The sequence below is a fragment of the Rhineura floridana genome, chromosome 8 (assembly GCF_030035675.1).
Source record: "Rhineura floridana isolate rRhiFlo1 chromosome 8, rRhiFlo1.hap2, whole genome shotgun sequence".
Lineage (NCBI taxonomy): Eukaryota > Metazoa > Chordata > Lepidosauria > Squamata > Rhineuridae > Rhineura > Rhineura floridana.
This window is the reverse complement of record NC_084487.1, coordinates 46,320,330-46,337,591: the sequence shown is the minus strand read 5'-3', so window position 1 is coordinate 46,337,591 and position 17,262 is coordinate 46,320,330. Positions and strand designations below refer to the sequence as shown.

The window sequence follows — 17,262 nt, the reverse complement described above, 5'->3', positions numbered from 1 at the left end:
TTGGTTATGTCCCTGGTGCCCATTAAACATTTTCCTGACCATGTGGAAGCTACTTATCTGTTAGAGAATCCAGTATGTCTGGGGAGAACTTTTAAAGGGCACTTATGTTGGTCTGACAACTGCTAGCATTTAAGGCCTGCCAGTGAGAATTTTGTTCCCCTTTGTAGCTTAAGAGGGGAAATGAACTTTTCAATTTGGCTACTGCTTGTACATGCTTTAGCAACATTCTGAAGGAGGAAAACAGTTATCTTCAACACAAAATTTGTTTACTTCTGTACTTTCACTCAGCCTTAAGAGCAGTACAGAATTTTCTTAGAAATTTGAAAGTTCTTAACAGATTAACAATTGTATTGACCAAACTGTATGGATAAGATTCAAAGGTACTGTATTTTTTTATATATAAAAAACCCCCTTTATCTGAGAAGGTTTAAATCTTTGAGATGGATTGCTACAGTAGGAAGTTCTGTAAAACGTTCCTGGAGTAGAGATTACACAACAGTATTAGGTCTTTGTTGATTAAACCTTGTATTCAACAAGTACAACTGTAAGATTTAACACACTATCAAATCCTATTGCTCCCTGTATCATTAACAACATGGAGGCTAACTAGCACGTATGAATAGATGTTCTGTTGGAAAATTAGGGAAGGCAATATTATAGATTCTATACAATGTTCCTTCAACCAATACCATTCAAATCAATTCATGCTTCTATGAGTATGTATTAGTTTCAGAATGCATCATTTTAACTGCATTTTGGGTAGCATTTATATTACATGCAGAGGATTTTTGTTGTTGTTGTATTTAATGAAGGAGCAATACAGCCAAGCTACACAGAACCTTATCAGGGAGAACAAAGTACTTCCATCAGCCATTATTATAAAATATAAAGGTGGGTTATTTGAATACTACTGTTTGAATGTCCAATGAAAAGGTACAAATAGAGGAAACTGGGTAACATTTGTCAAGGCAGTGGAGGACAGAATAGAGAAAGCTGACTTGAATGAAGAGTTAATACTTGTCACACTTGCCAGTTCAAATGCCTGCATTTAAAATCAAACTGGAAATGTCTGTTTCTTTACATTCATCAATTTATTTTTTAAAACTTCAAAGATAATCTGAATTAAAAAAGTGTTCCAATTTACAGTAACAATAAAATTTCTAATCTTTGATGAAGCTACTGCGGCCAAGGTGAACGGTTATGTTTCAGGTCAAGAAGCAGAGGAAAGGCATGCTTTAACATCTGCCTTAAGGAAACCAAGGACAAAAAACCTCACACCATCCATTTTATACAGGTGTGCTAGAAGAGACTGCAAATTTCCCAGTGATATCAGCATGTCATATTAAGCAATTTTCTTGAAATACTACTGTTATATAGGAAAGATATTATAACAAGACAGAAGAGGAAGACCAAACCCATCCAATTAGATTCTGATCCTGGCATGAGATTTATATAGGCCATACTTTAAAGAGGGTAAAGAACCAAAATAGGCAAGGGATTAAGGGTTGAATTTTAAGTTGGAGATGGCGTTTACAATCTATTGCTAAAAAATGGAAAGACGAAGTATCAATATGGACTGTTTCTCCTTTCCTTGTAGGAAACAACTTGTCAGATCAGGAATAATTTGACATGTATCTTCAAGCTGGGGAGGGTATAGTGGCAATTCTAAGAGGTCTCCAACACCCCACACTGCTCTTGCCTTTATGTGTGTATAGAACATACATGAAAGTACAGTAACACCATCCACAAAACAAAACATTTTTCCTTGAGTACAGGTTGGTGCTTATGTTCCCAAAAATATCACTTTCAACGGCCAGAGGGAGTATGGTGGATTTAAAACAGAAACGGTGTTTGGAAACCTGTATTGCTACAGTTCAAAATGGGCCAACTAATCAACTTCAGTACGCATAGGTCAAAATGTTGAGACATAAAGGATGCTTTTAATGTGACAGAATTACACATTTACTGTTCTACCTTCTTCAGCAGTTGTCAGCCAAGGCTCTTGTAAATAGGCTTAGGTTATTTCCTACTCAACAAACAAAATCTTCTGGGGGATAGTAAGTCAAAGCCTCTGACAAAGCATTCAGATAAATAGCTTCCTTTAAAAAACAAAAAGAAACTCTCATTGGCCTATCACACTTGGAATTAGTTGGTGCATCTTTTTAAATGTGCACTTTCATGAAACAATGCAACACACAGCTATAGAGGGCAAGTGATGTCACAGAACATCCAAGCTTTACTTCACGCTTCACTATTTCCCCACACTGAGATGGCATTAGTGTAAGAAAATATGAATACAGTAATGTGTAAAGCGAAGCATGAGGAATTTTGGGAATGTAGGAGGAGTTATCAGCACACCAATGAGGAAACTGGGATAGGAATTTTGTGCCACACTTCACACATTCTGGTAAACTAGTATTTTCCTATATGAAGAGTATTTCAAAACAATATAATAATGCATGAAGCTGCTCTTAGGTTTCCAAAGAAAAGTTTTTTACATGTATGTCATTTATGTGTAACTCTTTGCATGGCAGGCCTTTGAAGCTTCTTTTCAGCATGCTCAGAGAAATTGTTTTTACTAAGAAAAATGGGTTCATTCATTTCCTTGGAGTGACTGGACTGCATATATCTTTTGCAGGATGCAAGGATGTATTACAAAGGCACTAGAGTGGCTTGTTATTTTCATTCTACCAAAATAACCTTCAAGCAGATTAAGTCCTTCTCTCTATGTGCTGGAAGCTCAGAGCTATCCATCTCAGAACAGAGCTGCATTGAACTAGTTCTTAAGGATGGGAGTCCCAACAGTTGGCAGCAACAGTTAATATATCTTATCTCCTCCCAATATCCTGCAATTTCTCATTTAAATAACCCTGGCTGAGAAATGAAAAAAGCAAATATGAAAATCTTCAAAAAGATGATTAAAATAAATCAAGCCAATTTTTCTTCCATGTACACTTCACTGAATTCTCCCATAATCACTCTTTCTCATTAGCTGTTTTAAAATTAATATAAGTTAAAACTCCTCCATTACTGGGACACAATAAAGGTACTGGTTATCTAAAGCACTATCAATTTAAATGTTGTTTCAAGAAGCATCATCCTGTACTCCCAGCAATTCCACTTAACTGTGGTTGACTTGCTTAGTCAAATCAAAATGCATTTTATATATATGTATTTTGTTTTTTTATATAAAAAGGTGCTTGGAGGAAGATGTTATGTTCATTATGAAATAACTAAATGTTTATAGTTTCATTCATACACAACCCTCTCCCCCACTCAACTGTGCACACACACTCACTTGAGACTAAGCTCTACAAGTATAAATCTTCTCACAACCTGGATTTTTAAGAATATAATGAATTTTTGTTGCTGCTATTGAGAGTTGTTTTGTAATCAATTTATACTTCTAAAAAATCTAATCCCCAGTTCTGATAACAATTGGAGTTTGTATTTGTTAATTTTGTTTTTCAAATTTTTTGCTTTTTGTAAAGATTTTTTTTTAAAAACTTTTTGAAGATTCACGAACTTGTAAAAGTTTATGAAAGAAACAGCCATCTATCTAGGATAAGACAAAGGTTAAATAAACCATCTTCAAAAACTGGCTTCCTACCCTAGAATTCCTGAGAATGCTTGCAAATTTAAAGCAGGAAAATAAATGTTAAAACACAAAAACACTGTTAAATGCTCCCAGAGTTAGTCTTCATCTTATATATATATATCTATATCTATATATATATATGCACACGCACTTTTTGGTCTTTTAAAAATCAGTTTTAATTTTCCCCACTTTAAGCTTGCGATGGAAGAACATTTTAGCTTTTCATTTTCTAAATATTTTATATCCCTCATTATGTCTTGTAAACAAGAGGGGCTCTAGCACCCGGCTTTCACCGTAGTATCGTAATGAACTCAACAAATCCAAAGTGCAGGCAAAGGGACTGTAGGGCAGTTTGGGAGAGAGTGGTAACACAGTAGTGAACCAGCTTGTGTGTCAAGTCACTACTGGAGCACATAGCTGTTTTCTAGGCTATGAGGTGCTGCAATTTGATGTCCTCCCAGCTCAGGGCTTTTTCTAAAGTTTGTCCTACATGTTTTCAACACTGAGGCCCCAGGGACAAATATAGCTGTTTTAGGAGCTGGCATGTGTAGGGGTTGCAAGGGAAACTTCACTGGCAGGAATGGGGCAGGGACATTTTGCTTCAACATACAAGATACCGTGAGAGAGGGAGAAATAAGAGAAACACTTAAAGATCCACATAATGCTGCAGATTCTGAAGGTTAAATACACAACACCTGTCTATGTTTACCACCCAAATTTACAGCAAAATAGGCAGATGTAAATGCAGCAATCCCCTTATTTAGTCTTTCTTGTGACATTGAGTTCATGTGCAGAATTCACAAAGTCCTCCCTTTTGATGTAAATCTATGGAATTTTGCTTTAATTTTGCCATCAATACTTATGTTTATATAGCAAACATGGCTGTACTTTTTAATGAAACTGCTGAAGGAGAAAGACACTTCTGTTGTGATCCTATACATTATGATTTGCTACTTCCACGTGCCAGAGTACATAGGTAATTGCTGGTACAGAATATTGCAGCACTTTTGTTATTCAGTATAATGTACAGCTAGTAAAAATCCAGAGCTAAGCTCTAACACTTCAAAGAATAATGCCTCCATCTCCTTGTTTTCATCCTGGCTGCCCATCTTCAAAACTGCTTTGTGTAAAGGAAATGTTTGCTACAGCTTTCTTTACAACAAGCAATTCTATTCCCAGTGCACACACTGGCTATCTTCTGAATTTATAGGTCTCCCCTATCCTGCCCGGAGTACTACTACACTGTTGTTTAAAAAAATAAAAACAACAACAACAACATACAACCTTTCTTTAAATACCAACAATAAAAAGCAACAGTACAGGGAAAAGTAAAAATAATAAAGGTGCAATACTTTATAAACAAAAGAAGTCTTTGCTAGTTATATGCCTGCCTAAGCAAAGCCTAAGCAAGACATACACAGGAAATACACAGAGAGAAAAAATGCTCAAAGTACACACTGGTTTAAGAACATTCGTAAGTAAACGTTTCTGTCAGTGATGGTCTGGTGCTGTAATACACCTAGGCCTGGCACAGGTAACGCTCACTATGGAGAAAGGAGAACAAAAAGTTGCTGCATGTGCTTTCACAATGAGATAGGCCAGCAAACTACTGACATTTTAGTTTTGTCACAAACAGCAGATCTCTTAAGAAAATACAAGAATTTTGGTGGATTTTCCATTAATGGATTACAAGAACCTTTGTATACAGACTTGAGGAACAGGTACAGGATTCAGTTTTTAAGTACTGCAGAAGCTTCAACCATTACATAGGTCTTTGTCACAAAGAAATGTGATGCCCGTTACTCAGCTGTTTTCCAAAAGGTGAAAGACCTTGTCATAAAAAGTTAACTTGGGTTCACCAAAAAATTCTCATTAGAGACACAAATATACTTCTAGGCAAAACAGAATATCCCCGCTCCCCCCCCCCAAAAAAAAACTCTGAATATTCACACTGGCACCCCTCTCACCAAATCCTTAGGATATGGCAGTGTTTTGCTCTGTGTCAGGGTCAGAACAAGATCTGTACGGCACTGAATACCCTGCCAAAATAAAAATACCACCAACTGTCAGCTTTTAACACAGGTCAATTTGATTTTGCACCAGTCACAGGCACCATCATTATTCAGCAAGAGTTTAGCCAGATAGGTTGCTGACCAACAGCAATGCAGCTTTCCAAGACAAAAATGCTTATATACACACACACATACACACAATCATGCACACATACACGCTCTCACAGAAACACACACACATGGGCAGTTACATGTGCCAGAACATACTGGTTTATATCAACCAGCCAATCACAAAGTGTTTTTTTTTCCTTTTTTGTTTTTTAAAGTGAGGCTCCGTCAAGTCTTCCCACCCCAACCCCAATTCTTTTGAACCCCGCCCGTTCCCGACATAGTAGACCTAAGGACGGAAACACACCCAGTGCAAACGAAGTTAAAAAGCTATTTTTCAGTATATATGTTTCTTAGCAACAACTTCTGTATAACATGAAAAAGTGAAAAACTAGAAACTAATTTTTTTAATTTTTTGTGTTTAGATTTAAATGGTATGTGTACTTGCTTCACATTGTCTTTCTAAGTTGGCGTTCATGATTCAAGTATTTCAAGAGTGATATGTTCTCTTTTTGGATTCATATTCCAAACAAAAAAACTGAAGTTATAAGGGAGGCAACTATGTGCTCAGACAGTCCTGTCAATGACCCACCTTTTTTCTCTCTCCATTTTCTTTTTTCCTTTTAAAATGTATTTATTGCAAGTTGAAAAAAAAGAAAAGGTCAAGTTAGTGCTGCTGCTGTTCCAAAAAAAGGTCACGAGGTCAGAGTTGAAAGTTTTAAGTTCAGATTGAATCCGACCCTCCGCCTAGAAGGTCTCCAGGTAGTAAGGGAGCAGGGCTTCCCATCCTGTGGGGATCTTCTACACTTTGAACCCCCCACAAGCTTGAAGAGTAATTTGGGGAGGCCCATAATGAAGCACCAGCAAGGTCACCCCCACTGCTGCTGCCACCACCGCTGCTCCACTGCCCAAGCCCTGTTGACCCTCCAAAAAGATTCAAAGCAGGTCCAACTGGATCTGTCTGGTTCTGTCCTGTCTCTAAAGACTGCCAGCCTGTTGCAGGTGTGCTGGGTGTTGCTGCAGGTGTAGAAGGCTGAGCTTGTGCCAGAAAGCGACTAACCTCTTCGTCTGTGGCAAACTCAGCCAGGATGGTAGTGTTTCCCAAAACGCACCTACAAAAAATAGGGTACAGTGAAGAGAAAGAAAATTTAATAGAAAAAGATATAAAAAAAATGAGCAGGATTCACAGTTTTTAACATTGCATGGAAAATTATGCTGGTGCACATTTGCAAAGCAAGAAAGACCCAGCTCATAGGCTGTTGCAAGCAGGGTCCTGGTCACCTCACAAATGTGAGCGTCTGCCACCTTCCCCAAGCGTCCATAACCTTATCTGGGGCAGAAGAAGAGGGCAGTTGCAGGAGCCCCAACTGCACAACAAGGATTTGCATGTTTTCCATGCATAAAACATTGTGCGAACGTAAGAGAAAGTAGAAGAGAAGAATGGGCTAGCAGAGAACATGCCAGCCCTAAAGAATAGGTGCAATGCAAACCTGAACTTTAAGATCTATACAATAAGATCCCAACCATCTGGGCAACTGAACCAACCACAACCATATTTTCTCTCTCTGAATAACTTTTTTTTTCTATGTGCCGTGTCTTTTTCATTTTTAGCCATTGGGCAGGGACTGCTTTATTACTGATTTCCCAGCCTATGGTCTCAAGACACATAAGGCCAGCTCCCTGCTGAAACTAAAAAGGGTCAGGTCTGGTCAGTGCCTGGATGGGGGACTGCCTGGGAACCATATGTAAGCCGCCTTGGGTTTCTATCATGAAAAGAAAGGTGGGGTGCATATGTAATAAACAAACAAACAAGCAAGCAAACAAATGGCCTTTTTGGGCTGAAGAGTGGGGTAAAAATGTTTCATATAAATAACTATTTTTAAAAAAATTAAAAGAAAACAAATGTGTCAAATAATAATTAAGCCAAACGGAACAACTTAGAAAAATGGCTATAAAAACAGCATGGTGATTCATCTCATTTTAATAACAAAGGTTATTTTCAATTGAAAGCCATCTTTAATTTAAAAACTGTTGCTTGGATTCAAAGAACTATATAGGGTATTCCGTTTGTGCCTTTCCTGCTGCAGTCTCTTATGCTTCTGAAAATCTGCTCCTCAGAGTGAGGTAGCCCTGTGGAATGGCATCCAATGCAGTACAGAGGACTGCAAACTGGGGTCTGTGTGGAACTGGCACATATGGCACAATTGGAAAGAGTCCTCCACTCATGCAAAGGTATTCTGAATCCAAGCCTGAATCTTTAACTGACCCTTAAAGTTATAACTCTGTTGATAATTGTTTACTACAGTTGAGGTTGGGATTAAAGAGGCATGACAACCTCTCCCAAATCTGAAAAGAGTACATAGATTATTCCATAAAATGCCAAGTCCTTAATGATTCTATGGTTGCATTCAGATGTCCAAACAAAGCATGGTTTGCCATGACCAGAATGAACCAAGGTCTGCCTCTGACTTGCATGCTCCCATTCCCCTTCATTCACAAGATTTAAAGCTACCAATCACCGTTTGAAACCCCTGCAGCTTCCCATTTCATTTAAATAGGGGGAACTGGTTTATCTAAAAACCAAGAAAAACAAGTTCTCAAACTAGGATCAAATGGCATTCTGATATATTAGTTTGGTAATTAACTGCAGTTATACAAACCATAATTTCCTGTATTCAGTTTGTTTCAAATAGTGACTGGAAGCTTTAAATTTCTTTTTCCCCCTCCCATGCAAAGAAGGGAGGAGGAAGAACATAACTGAGGTTTGCTGTGGCTCTGGCAAATAATTACAAACCATGCTTTGTCATTTCCGAATCAAAGCCCTGACTCAGTTAATCTCTTCTCAGCTCTAATCTCTCTAAAAGAATCAATTGAATTGAAGTTATTCAGCCATGAGAGTGGCTGTATACTATAGCCAGCATGGATTTTTCACACTCCACCATGTTAAATTAAAAATATCTCCCATGCCATTCTACTGCTTCCCATGAGCTCATTTCAAAACAAAATCTTTCAAAATTTAAAGTCCTGAACTCAGAAACGCTTGCTTAACAACCCTCTAGGTGTTCATGGCGACACACAGAACACTAAGAGAGAATCTAGAGTTCAAAGTGTAAAACAGACCCATTGGACTTTTTTTCTATCAGTGGTCTCATAATTTATTGAAATTAATTAAAAATCAGTCATGTTCACAGAATACCTGTGATCCTATTACTACCTTTGCCCCATACTCTGGCCTTCATCTTCTGCAGTTTACAAGTTAAAAATGCATGGCTGATTTTTAAAATTAATTTAAGTAGTTTAACATTAGAATCTATGATAGAGCAGGCATGCTCAGTAAAAACCAACTGTCAATGTTCTAAAAGCCAGTCTAACAGCTGTTTGGCTTAGCTAGTCAGGGGGCCACACCCACACAGACATTTTTTTCTACTTTAAACAGCCATGGCTTCCCCCAAAGAATCCTGGGAAGTATAGTTTGTGAAGGGTACTGAGAGTTGTTAGGAAACTCCTGATCCCCTGAAAGAGATACAATCACCTGAAGAGGGCTGACTGTTAAACCACTATGGACCTGTCAACAGTTAGCCCCTCTTCTGGTGATTGTAGCTCTGTGAGGGGAATAGGGCATCTCCTAACAACTCTCAGCACCCCTAAAAATTATACTTCCCAGGATTCTTTGGGGGAAGGCATGACTGTCTAAAGTGGAAAAAATATCTGGTGTGGATGTGGCCAGTGACAGCTTTGGTTTTAATTTGAGTGGAAAACTACACACATCTGCTGCAGAATAAAAAGGTGGGGGAAACCCCGAAAAATAATGATACTGTTAACAATGTTTTCCTTTTTCAAAAGGAAAGGGGATTTTCCTCTTCCCAGTGCCGACCCACCCACCCAATCTTCTCCCCTCCCTCCCCCTGCCCCAGGTCAGTCTCGCCTATCTTAAGCATGATTGTGCAGGAATAAATCCCATTAAACTCAATAAGCATGCAAATGATCAAACCTACCCTCCCCCGTTCAATCCCCTCCTTCCCTTCTTCTCTTCCCCTGTGGTCAGTTTCACCTTTCCTAATCATGATTGCATGGGAGGAAATCCCACTGAACTCAGTAAGCATGCGAATGATCAGACCTGCCTTTCCCCTCCCCCTCACCTCTCCCTTCTTCTTCCTCCCCTGCTCACTCCAGCCCTCCCTTCCTCCTGCTTCTCCTCCTGCCCTGTGGTCAGTTTCACCTATCCGAACCATGATTGTACAGAAGTAAATCCCACTGAACTCAATAAGCATGCAAATGATGAAATATGCTCCCATCCTCCCCTCCCTGCTCCCATCCTCCTCCTCTCCTCTGACCTTTCTCCCCTGTGATCAGTTTCACCTATCCTAAACATGACTGCAAGGGAGTAAATCCCGTTGAACTCAACAAGCATGCAAATGATCAATCCATTCTCGGCAAACTTGTAAATGATCTAATTTCTTACCTCCCGGATTAAAAAGCAGAGAAATTCACTAATAGGCAAAAAAACCCCTTGCAGTTTAAGAACGTACCTAATACGTTGCTACTTAAGCAATGAATCTAGCTGTTGGAAAAAACAAACTTGGCCTGCCCAAGATACAAGTGTTCAGCCTGCAATGCTTAAATCACTCCACTTAAGGAAGGGTGGACATGGTCAATTAAAAACAAAGAGCACAACCAGAAATTTGCTAGAATATATTTCATCTTCCACCATCTTATCTTGTGCAAAGTGAGACACTCCTCATGTCCACTGGAGACTATTCTGCAGTGCCATTATTCCACAATTGTTTTAGTGTACATTATGCAAAGTGTTGTTGTACTTCACATATTCACAGAACCAGAAGCAAAAGAAAATAATTTACTATAGGAAACATCACTAACATTGCAAAGTAAATCAGACATATTTAAACTGACTATCTGAACTATATCAACTATCCTGAATATTGTTGCTTTCTCCCTGCTAAAACAAGATCAGCACAGCACATGTCTTGTTTCTGTTATTTGGGCTGATTGCAGGTGTTGCCACCACTCATATGCTCAGAGGCACATGTTACCAAATTCTTCCAAGCTACACAGGAAGTGGACTGAACTGTAAAAGACCAGCCAAAATGTGTTTGTATTTTTACAAATTTGTAGGGCAGTACAATATCTCAGCAAGGAGGTAAGGTCTCCTGATCCCCTGGTGCATTCACTATAGCTGCCCAATTTCCCTGCTTTTTAAAGTTTGATAGAAATATCTGTTGGCTTATAGGCCCATTCTTAAACCGCAAGGGTTTTTTTTTCTATTAGTGAATATATATGGAGACAAGGCTGACTACCTTAACCAGAATACAGATTGAACATCCTTTTGGGAGTCCTGTTAAAAATTAATTAATGTTAAAATATTTTAAGTTAACGGAAAGATTTCAAAAGCTTTTAAAGAGAACTAATTGGCTTTTAAAAAGAGCTACACCATTAACAGAAATATTTTTTGTTTGCTTTTTCAGATTACCTAACTACTGGAAGGCCACAAAATGGACTTTACCTAGAGTTCAGAACAGTTCAGCCAGATAATAAAATACTCCCCTACCTTCTGATACTGTGCAAGAGCCCTGTTAGGATTGGATGGGCAGGCTGTCTAGTCCAACATCCCATTTCCAAGTAACCAACCTGATACCCATAAGCAGCGCATGAAGGCAAGAATTCTCCTCCACGGTTTGGCCCACCAACTAGTGTTCAGAGGTCTACTGCCTCTGAACATGAAGGTTCCTTTTACGTAACCTGGCTAATAAGTGATAGACCTATCATCCATGAATTTGTCTAATGCCCCTTTAAAGCCACCTAAACCAGTTACCACCACACTTTGTGGAAGTGAATTCCAATATTTAATTGCATGTTGTGTGAAGTACTTTCTTTTGTCTGTCTTTAACCTACTGCCAAGCAATTTCATTCAGTGACCCAAAGTTCCAGTGTTACGAGAGGGGGAGTAATTTCTATCCACTTCCTCTACATCATTCACAATTTTTAAAAATGTCAATCATTTTCCAGTTTAGGCACTACATCTTACATCCTGAAAAGTCCCCAATGCTTTAGCTTTTCTCCATAGGTTGCCCTTTTCTGTATCCTTTCCAGCTCTATGATACCCTTTTTAAGATGGGTCTATCAGACCTATTTCATAGTATGCCAAATGCAGCTGTACCAATCAGTGATTAATAACCTAAGATAGAACACATCAATTCTGATCCTAAATGGACCCATTGCAATAAAAGAGAATCAATATATTACAAATTCATACTAATTACTTTTCTAGGCAAGAATCATTATTACAACCAAAGCAATATAAAACCATCATATTTGGAAGGTAGTCCTGCAATAATAAAATTGCAGCTAATCTGAGGAAAACCTGTGAATGAAGAACAATTAAGCCTAAACGTTCCTTCATGACTTCTGCTTTAGTTTTATAAGGAAACTGAAAAGCATAGTCCGGCTGTAGTTAAAATATATGCTAAGTTTAATCAATCCCCACAAAAAAGGGCCTCTTATGAAAAAAAGAACTGCTGAGTGCACATGTGTCAGTCATATCTGGGCACTAGACAGACAAAACACACTACTGAACCACCTCTTGCACCCATCTACCGACAAAATGAGGCTGTGAATGGCTAGAGAATGCTACTGGTGTAACTCACATGTGCAGTGCAGTCTGGGCCTTGGCTGCCTCCTGCTTGGTGCTGTATCGGATAAGAGCGGTGCCTTGGGTCAGGTTCAGATGGAATGTCAGCAGTGGACCATGCTGCATGCAGATGGTCCTCAAAGTTGACCCATCAATCTTGGGAAGAACAGGAAAGATAAACAGCAGGCTTATTGAAAGAAAGTCTGTACATTTTTTTAAATCTGAAAAAATAATTGAAATAGTATGGCTAACACATAAAGCAATACCATCAGGTAATGTAAATGCCACAAGAGAAATAATCTGAACTCCAAAGATTGATGAGAATGCATGGTGCCTCCAGCCTTATTAGTGTATCCTGATTTTGTGTAATCTAAACATCAACAAACTGCAGAAATGACTTTTTTAGAATCCAGTATAATCTCTCCCACCCCCCACACACATTCTTGCATTAGCTATAAAAATACAAACACTCTTTAACTAACTAGTTTGGTTCACAGCATAGCAATACTCTCCTTTCTTGAGCAGGAGGCAGCCTGTTCTCAGCTAAAGGTTATGTAACTAGAGGCAGCAAGTTTAATACTATGAACAACTTGGTTCATGGCCTTGAAGCACAGCATTATACTAGCACTAGTCCTAGCACTAGAATATCATCATCATATCAATATAGATTTCAAATTTGAGGGCTCATGCAAATGTGGCCAAAACTGCATCACCCATGTACAAGAAGGAGCTATTAGCAGACAGAGTAACCCTGGGGTTTGCAAGTTCAAAATAACCAGTGCTAGTAGTACAGTATTATCTGAATATCTTAAATTACTGATATTTCTCCCTCCAATTTTCACATCTCTTTCATCTTGGTCCAATCCCGCTTTCCGTATGATTTGTTCTGCGTATAGATCAAACAAATAGGGTGATAAAATACACTCTGTCTCACACCCTTTCCAATTGGGAACTAATCATTTTCACACTGTCCTTACAGTAGCCTCTTGTCCAGAGTACAGGTTGTGCAACAGGACAATCAGATGCTGTGGCACCCCCATTTCTTTTAAAGCATTCCATAGTTTTTCATGATCTACACAGTCAAAGGCTTTGCTGTCATCTATAAAGCACAGGGTGATTTTCTTTTGAAGTTCCTTGGTTCGTTCCATTATCCAACATGGATATGCCACGACATTCAGAGGCTAGGCGGCAGATGCCGGAAAGGTGCTAGGGGCAGGTCAGGCCAGTTTTGGGGAACAAGAGATAGATGCATAATATCCATCCCGTTCCAGGCCTGCTCATGACCCGAAGATAACTGGGGGATGTACAGCTCCAACCAATCTTTGACTGCTGTTGTGTAATGCCAGGTCTGTGGTACAGAAAACATCTCTCATCCATGACATGATCATGGATGAGAACGCAAACCTGATATGCATTACGGAGACATGGCTGGACGAGGCCTCAGCTCCTGTGCTTGGGGCCATGTGTCCAGCCGGTTTCCAGTACGCGCAGCAGCCGAGGATTGGTAGGCGGGGAGGGGGAGTGGCAGTTATCTATCGGGGGTCCTTGATTTTTGCCAGACCCCCTCTCCACGAGACCAAGTTTGTTGATTGCATGTACTGGAGGTTGGGCCCTAAGGGCAGTTTAGGGATTCTTCTTGTGTACCGCCCACCCCGCTACACAGCTGACTCCCTGACCGAGGTGCTGGAGGTTATCTCGGCTGTGCGGGTTCTCTCCCCCAACCTTTTGGTTCTAGGGGATTTTAACCTGCATGCCGAGACGGATCTCATAGGAGCCCCTCGGGATTTCATGGAAACCATGACTTCCTGGGAACTGCACCTTAGACTATTTCCAAGTGCCTGGAGTCTATAAGTGAATGGATGGGAGGAAACAGGCTGAAACTGAACCCTGACAAGACCGAGGTACTGCTTGTGGGAGATAAGAGGAGGATAGGAGATATTGACCTGACGCTGAATGGGGTTAGATTGCCCCTGAAGGACCAGGTTCGTAGCCTCGGGGTCATTCTTGACTCCCAGCTGTCCATGGAGGCTGAGGTGTCAGCGGTGAGCCGGGCAGCTTGGTATCAATTACATCTGATACAGAGGCTGTGACCCTACCTTCCGGTCCATCTGCTCCCACGGGTGGTGCATGCCCTGGTCTCCTCTTGCTTAGACTACTGTAATGCGCTCTATGTGGGGCTACCCTTGAAGACGGTCCGGAAATTACAACTGGTACAGAATGCGGTGGCACGGTTGATTAAAAACAGCCGCCGCCGGGATCGTATCACCCCAGTGCTGGAAGATCTGCCCTGGCTACCAGTTGTGTACCGAGCCCAATTCAAAGTGTTGGTGTTAACCTTTAAAGCCCTATACGGTGTCGGTCCAGTTTATCTAAAGGAGCGCCTCCAGCATCACCAAATATGCCGCCTGACGAGATCTGCCTCACAAGACCTTCTCTCGGTCCCACCAGTTAAGACAGCTAGGCTGGTGCGGACCAGAGAGAGGGCATTCTCAGTTGTGGCCCCCACCCTCTGGAACTCTCTGCCATACGACCTTCACCATGCCCCCTCCCTGGTAGGTTTCCGCCAAGGATTGAAAACTTGGTTGTTTCAGCGGGCACACAAGTCTCCTAGATAATTTTAGTTTACAGTGTATAGATGTAGGTTGGTGGATTATAATTGTTTTATATGTTAAAACTGTATTATATGTTGTATTTTTAATTATGTACGCCGCCTAGAGTGGCCGTTCATTCGGCCAGATAGGTAGCCTAAAAATAAAATTTTATTATTATTATTATTAACATATGTTTGCGATATGATCTCTGGTACCTCTTCCATTTCTAAATCCAGCTTGGACGTCTGGCATTTCTTGCTCCATATATGGTAAGAGCCTTTGTTGTAGAATCTTGAGCATTACTTTACTTGCATGGGATATTAAGGCAATAGTTCAGTAATTACTGCATTCCCTGCAATCCCCTTTCTTTGGAATTGGGATGTATATGGAACACTTCCAGTCTGTGAGCCATTGTTTTCTTTTCCATATTTGTTGACAATTTTTTGTCAAAATTTGGACAGATTCAGTCTCAGTAACTTGTAGCAACTCTATTGGTATGCCATCTGTTCCTGGTGATTTGTTTCTTCCAGGTATTTTAAGAGCAGCTTTCACCTCACATTCTAAAATTTCTGGTTCTTCATCATACAGTTGCTCCATGAATGAATCTAGTCATCTTCGCATCCCTTTTATATAGTTCTTCAGTGTATTGCTTCCATCGTCCTTTTATTTCATCTCAGTCAGTCAGTGTATTCCCCTGTTGATTATTCAACATCCCTACTCTTGGTTTAAATTTCCCTTTCATTTCTCTAATCTTTTGGAATAGGGCTCTTGTTCTACCTTTTTTGTTGTCCTCTTCTATTTCTATACAATAACTATTGTAATAGTTCTTTGTCCCTACGTACTAGTCGCTATATTGCATTTAGGGTTCTAACCGTGTTTCCGTCTTTTTTTGCTTTCCTTCTCTCTTTAACCATTTTAAGAGTCTCTTCAGTCATCTAATGAGGTCCTTCTGTTTTTTTATGTCTTTTTGCATTCTTCTCTGATAATGTCTCTGACTTTAATCCATAGTTCTTCTGGTTCTCCATCAACTAAGTTTAAAGTCTCAAATCTGTTCCTTATGTAATCTTTATATGCTTCTGGGATGTTATTTAAATTGTATTTTGGCATTATCATTGCTTTGTTGTTCTTTAGCTTTAATGAAGAGGACATATCCTAGCAAGACGGAGACGCTGTGGGTTGGTGGTTCCCAAGTTCAGATAAATGGTCAGTTGCCTGCTTTGGATGGGGATGTACTCCCTCTGAAAGAGCAGGTTCTTAGTCTGAGGGTGCTCCTGGATCCATCCTTGTTGCTAGAGGCCCAGGTGACCTCAGTGGCTAGGAGTGCCTTTTACTAGCTTTGGCTGGTAAGAGAGCTGTGGCAGTTTCTGGACCGGGATAGCCTGACTACTGTTGTCCATGCACTGGTAACCTCCAGGCTGGACTACTGTAAAGTGCTCTATGTGAGATGCCCTTGAGATTGGTCTGGAAGTTGCAGCTGGTGCAAAATGTGGTGGCGAGACTGCTCACTGGGGCAGGGTATCGCCAACATGTCACCCCGCTGCTGAAAGAATTGCACTGGCTGCCCATTTGCTACTGGGCCAAGTTCAAGGTTCTAGTTTTGGTGTACAAAGCCCTATACAGCTTGGGACCAGGATACCTGAAAGATCATCTTATCCCTTATATACCTAGTCCATCACTCCACTCTACAGGTGAGGGTCTCCTGCACATACCATCTTACCAGGAGGTCTGTTCTGCACAACATAAGAAACGGACCTTTAGTGTGGCGGCACCTACCCTGTGGAATTCCCTCCCCTTAAATATTAGACAGGTCCATCTCTGTTATCTTTTCAGCGCCTATTGAAGACCTTCCTCTTTTAACAAACCTTTTAAGTTGAGACCTTATCCCATCTGTGTTGGAATTGCTTTTTAATATGTTTTTAAACCCTTAAAAAAAGTTTTTAACCTTGTAAGATGTCTTCAAAGCTTTTTTAAAAATGGTTTTTAAAAGTGTTTTAATGTATTTTAAAGTCTGTTTTTATGATATTTTAAAGTGTTTTTAGTGCTTTTGTTTGCCAGCCTGGGCTCCTGGTGGGAGGAAGGGCGGGATATAAATCAAATAATAAATACATAAAATAAATAATCTGCCTTCAGATTTCTCTTCTACCGATTTTTCAGAAGAAGATGAGGGGGCAAGTATGGCTAAGATGATGACTTTCTTCTTACCCACCACTTTTCCCTATAGTTTTTGCTGTTGCAGTTCAGGAACAATGGCCTGGGCTGCTCTGCACTGCACTGCATTTGAGCTTACATCCCTGCAGTGTCTCAATC

The 17,262-nt window shown here is 40.1% G+C and overlaps 1 protein-coding gene across 17 annotated transcripts in view; it reads right to left on the bottom strand.

The window, feature by feature from the left end:
* Window positions 1-4,927: 4,927 nt before the first annotated feature.
* The window catches only part of TNRC6B (trinucleotide repeat containing adaptor 6B), a 176,480-nt gene continuing 164,145 nt past the window's right edge, over window positions 4,928-17,262 (bottom strand). For all 17 annotated transcript variants that reach the window (XM_061639205.1, XM_061639203.1, XM_061639209.1 and 14 more), the window contains 2 exons: window positions 12,381-12,520; window positions 4,928-6,830 (listed from right to left, as the gene is read on the bottom strand). In XM_061639205.1, coding sequence (XP_061495189.1) covers window positions 6,443-6,830; window positions 12,381-12,520 — 528 coding nt within the window. In that variant the 3' untranslated portion in view covers window positions 4,928-6,442. The remainder of the gene's footprint in view (window positions 6,831-12,380; window positions 12,521-17,262) is intronic.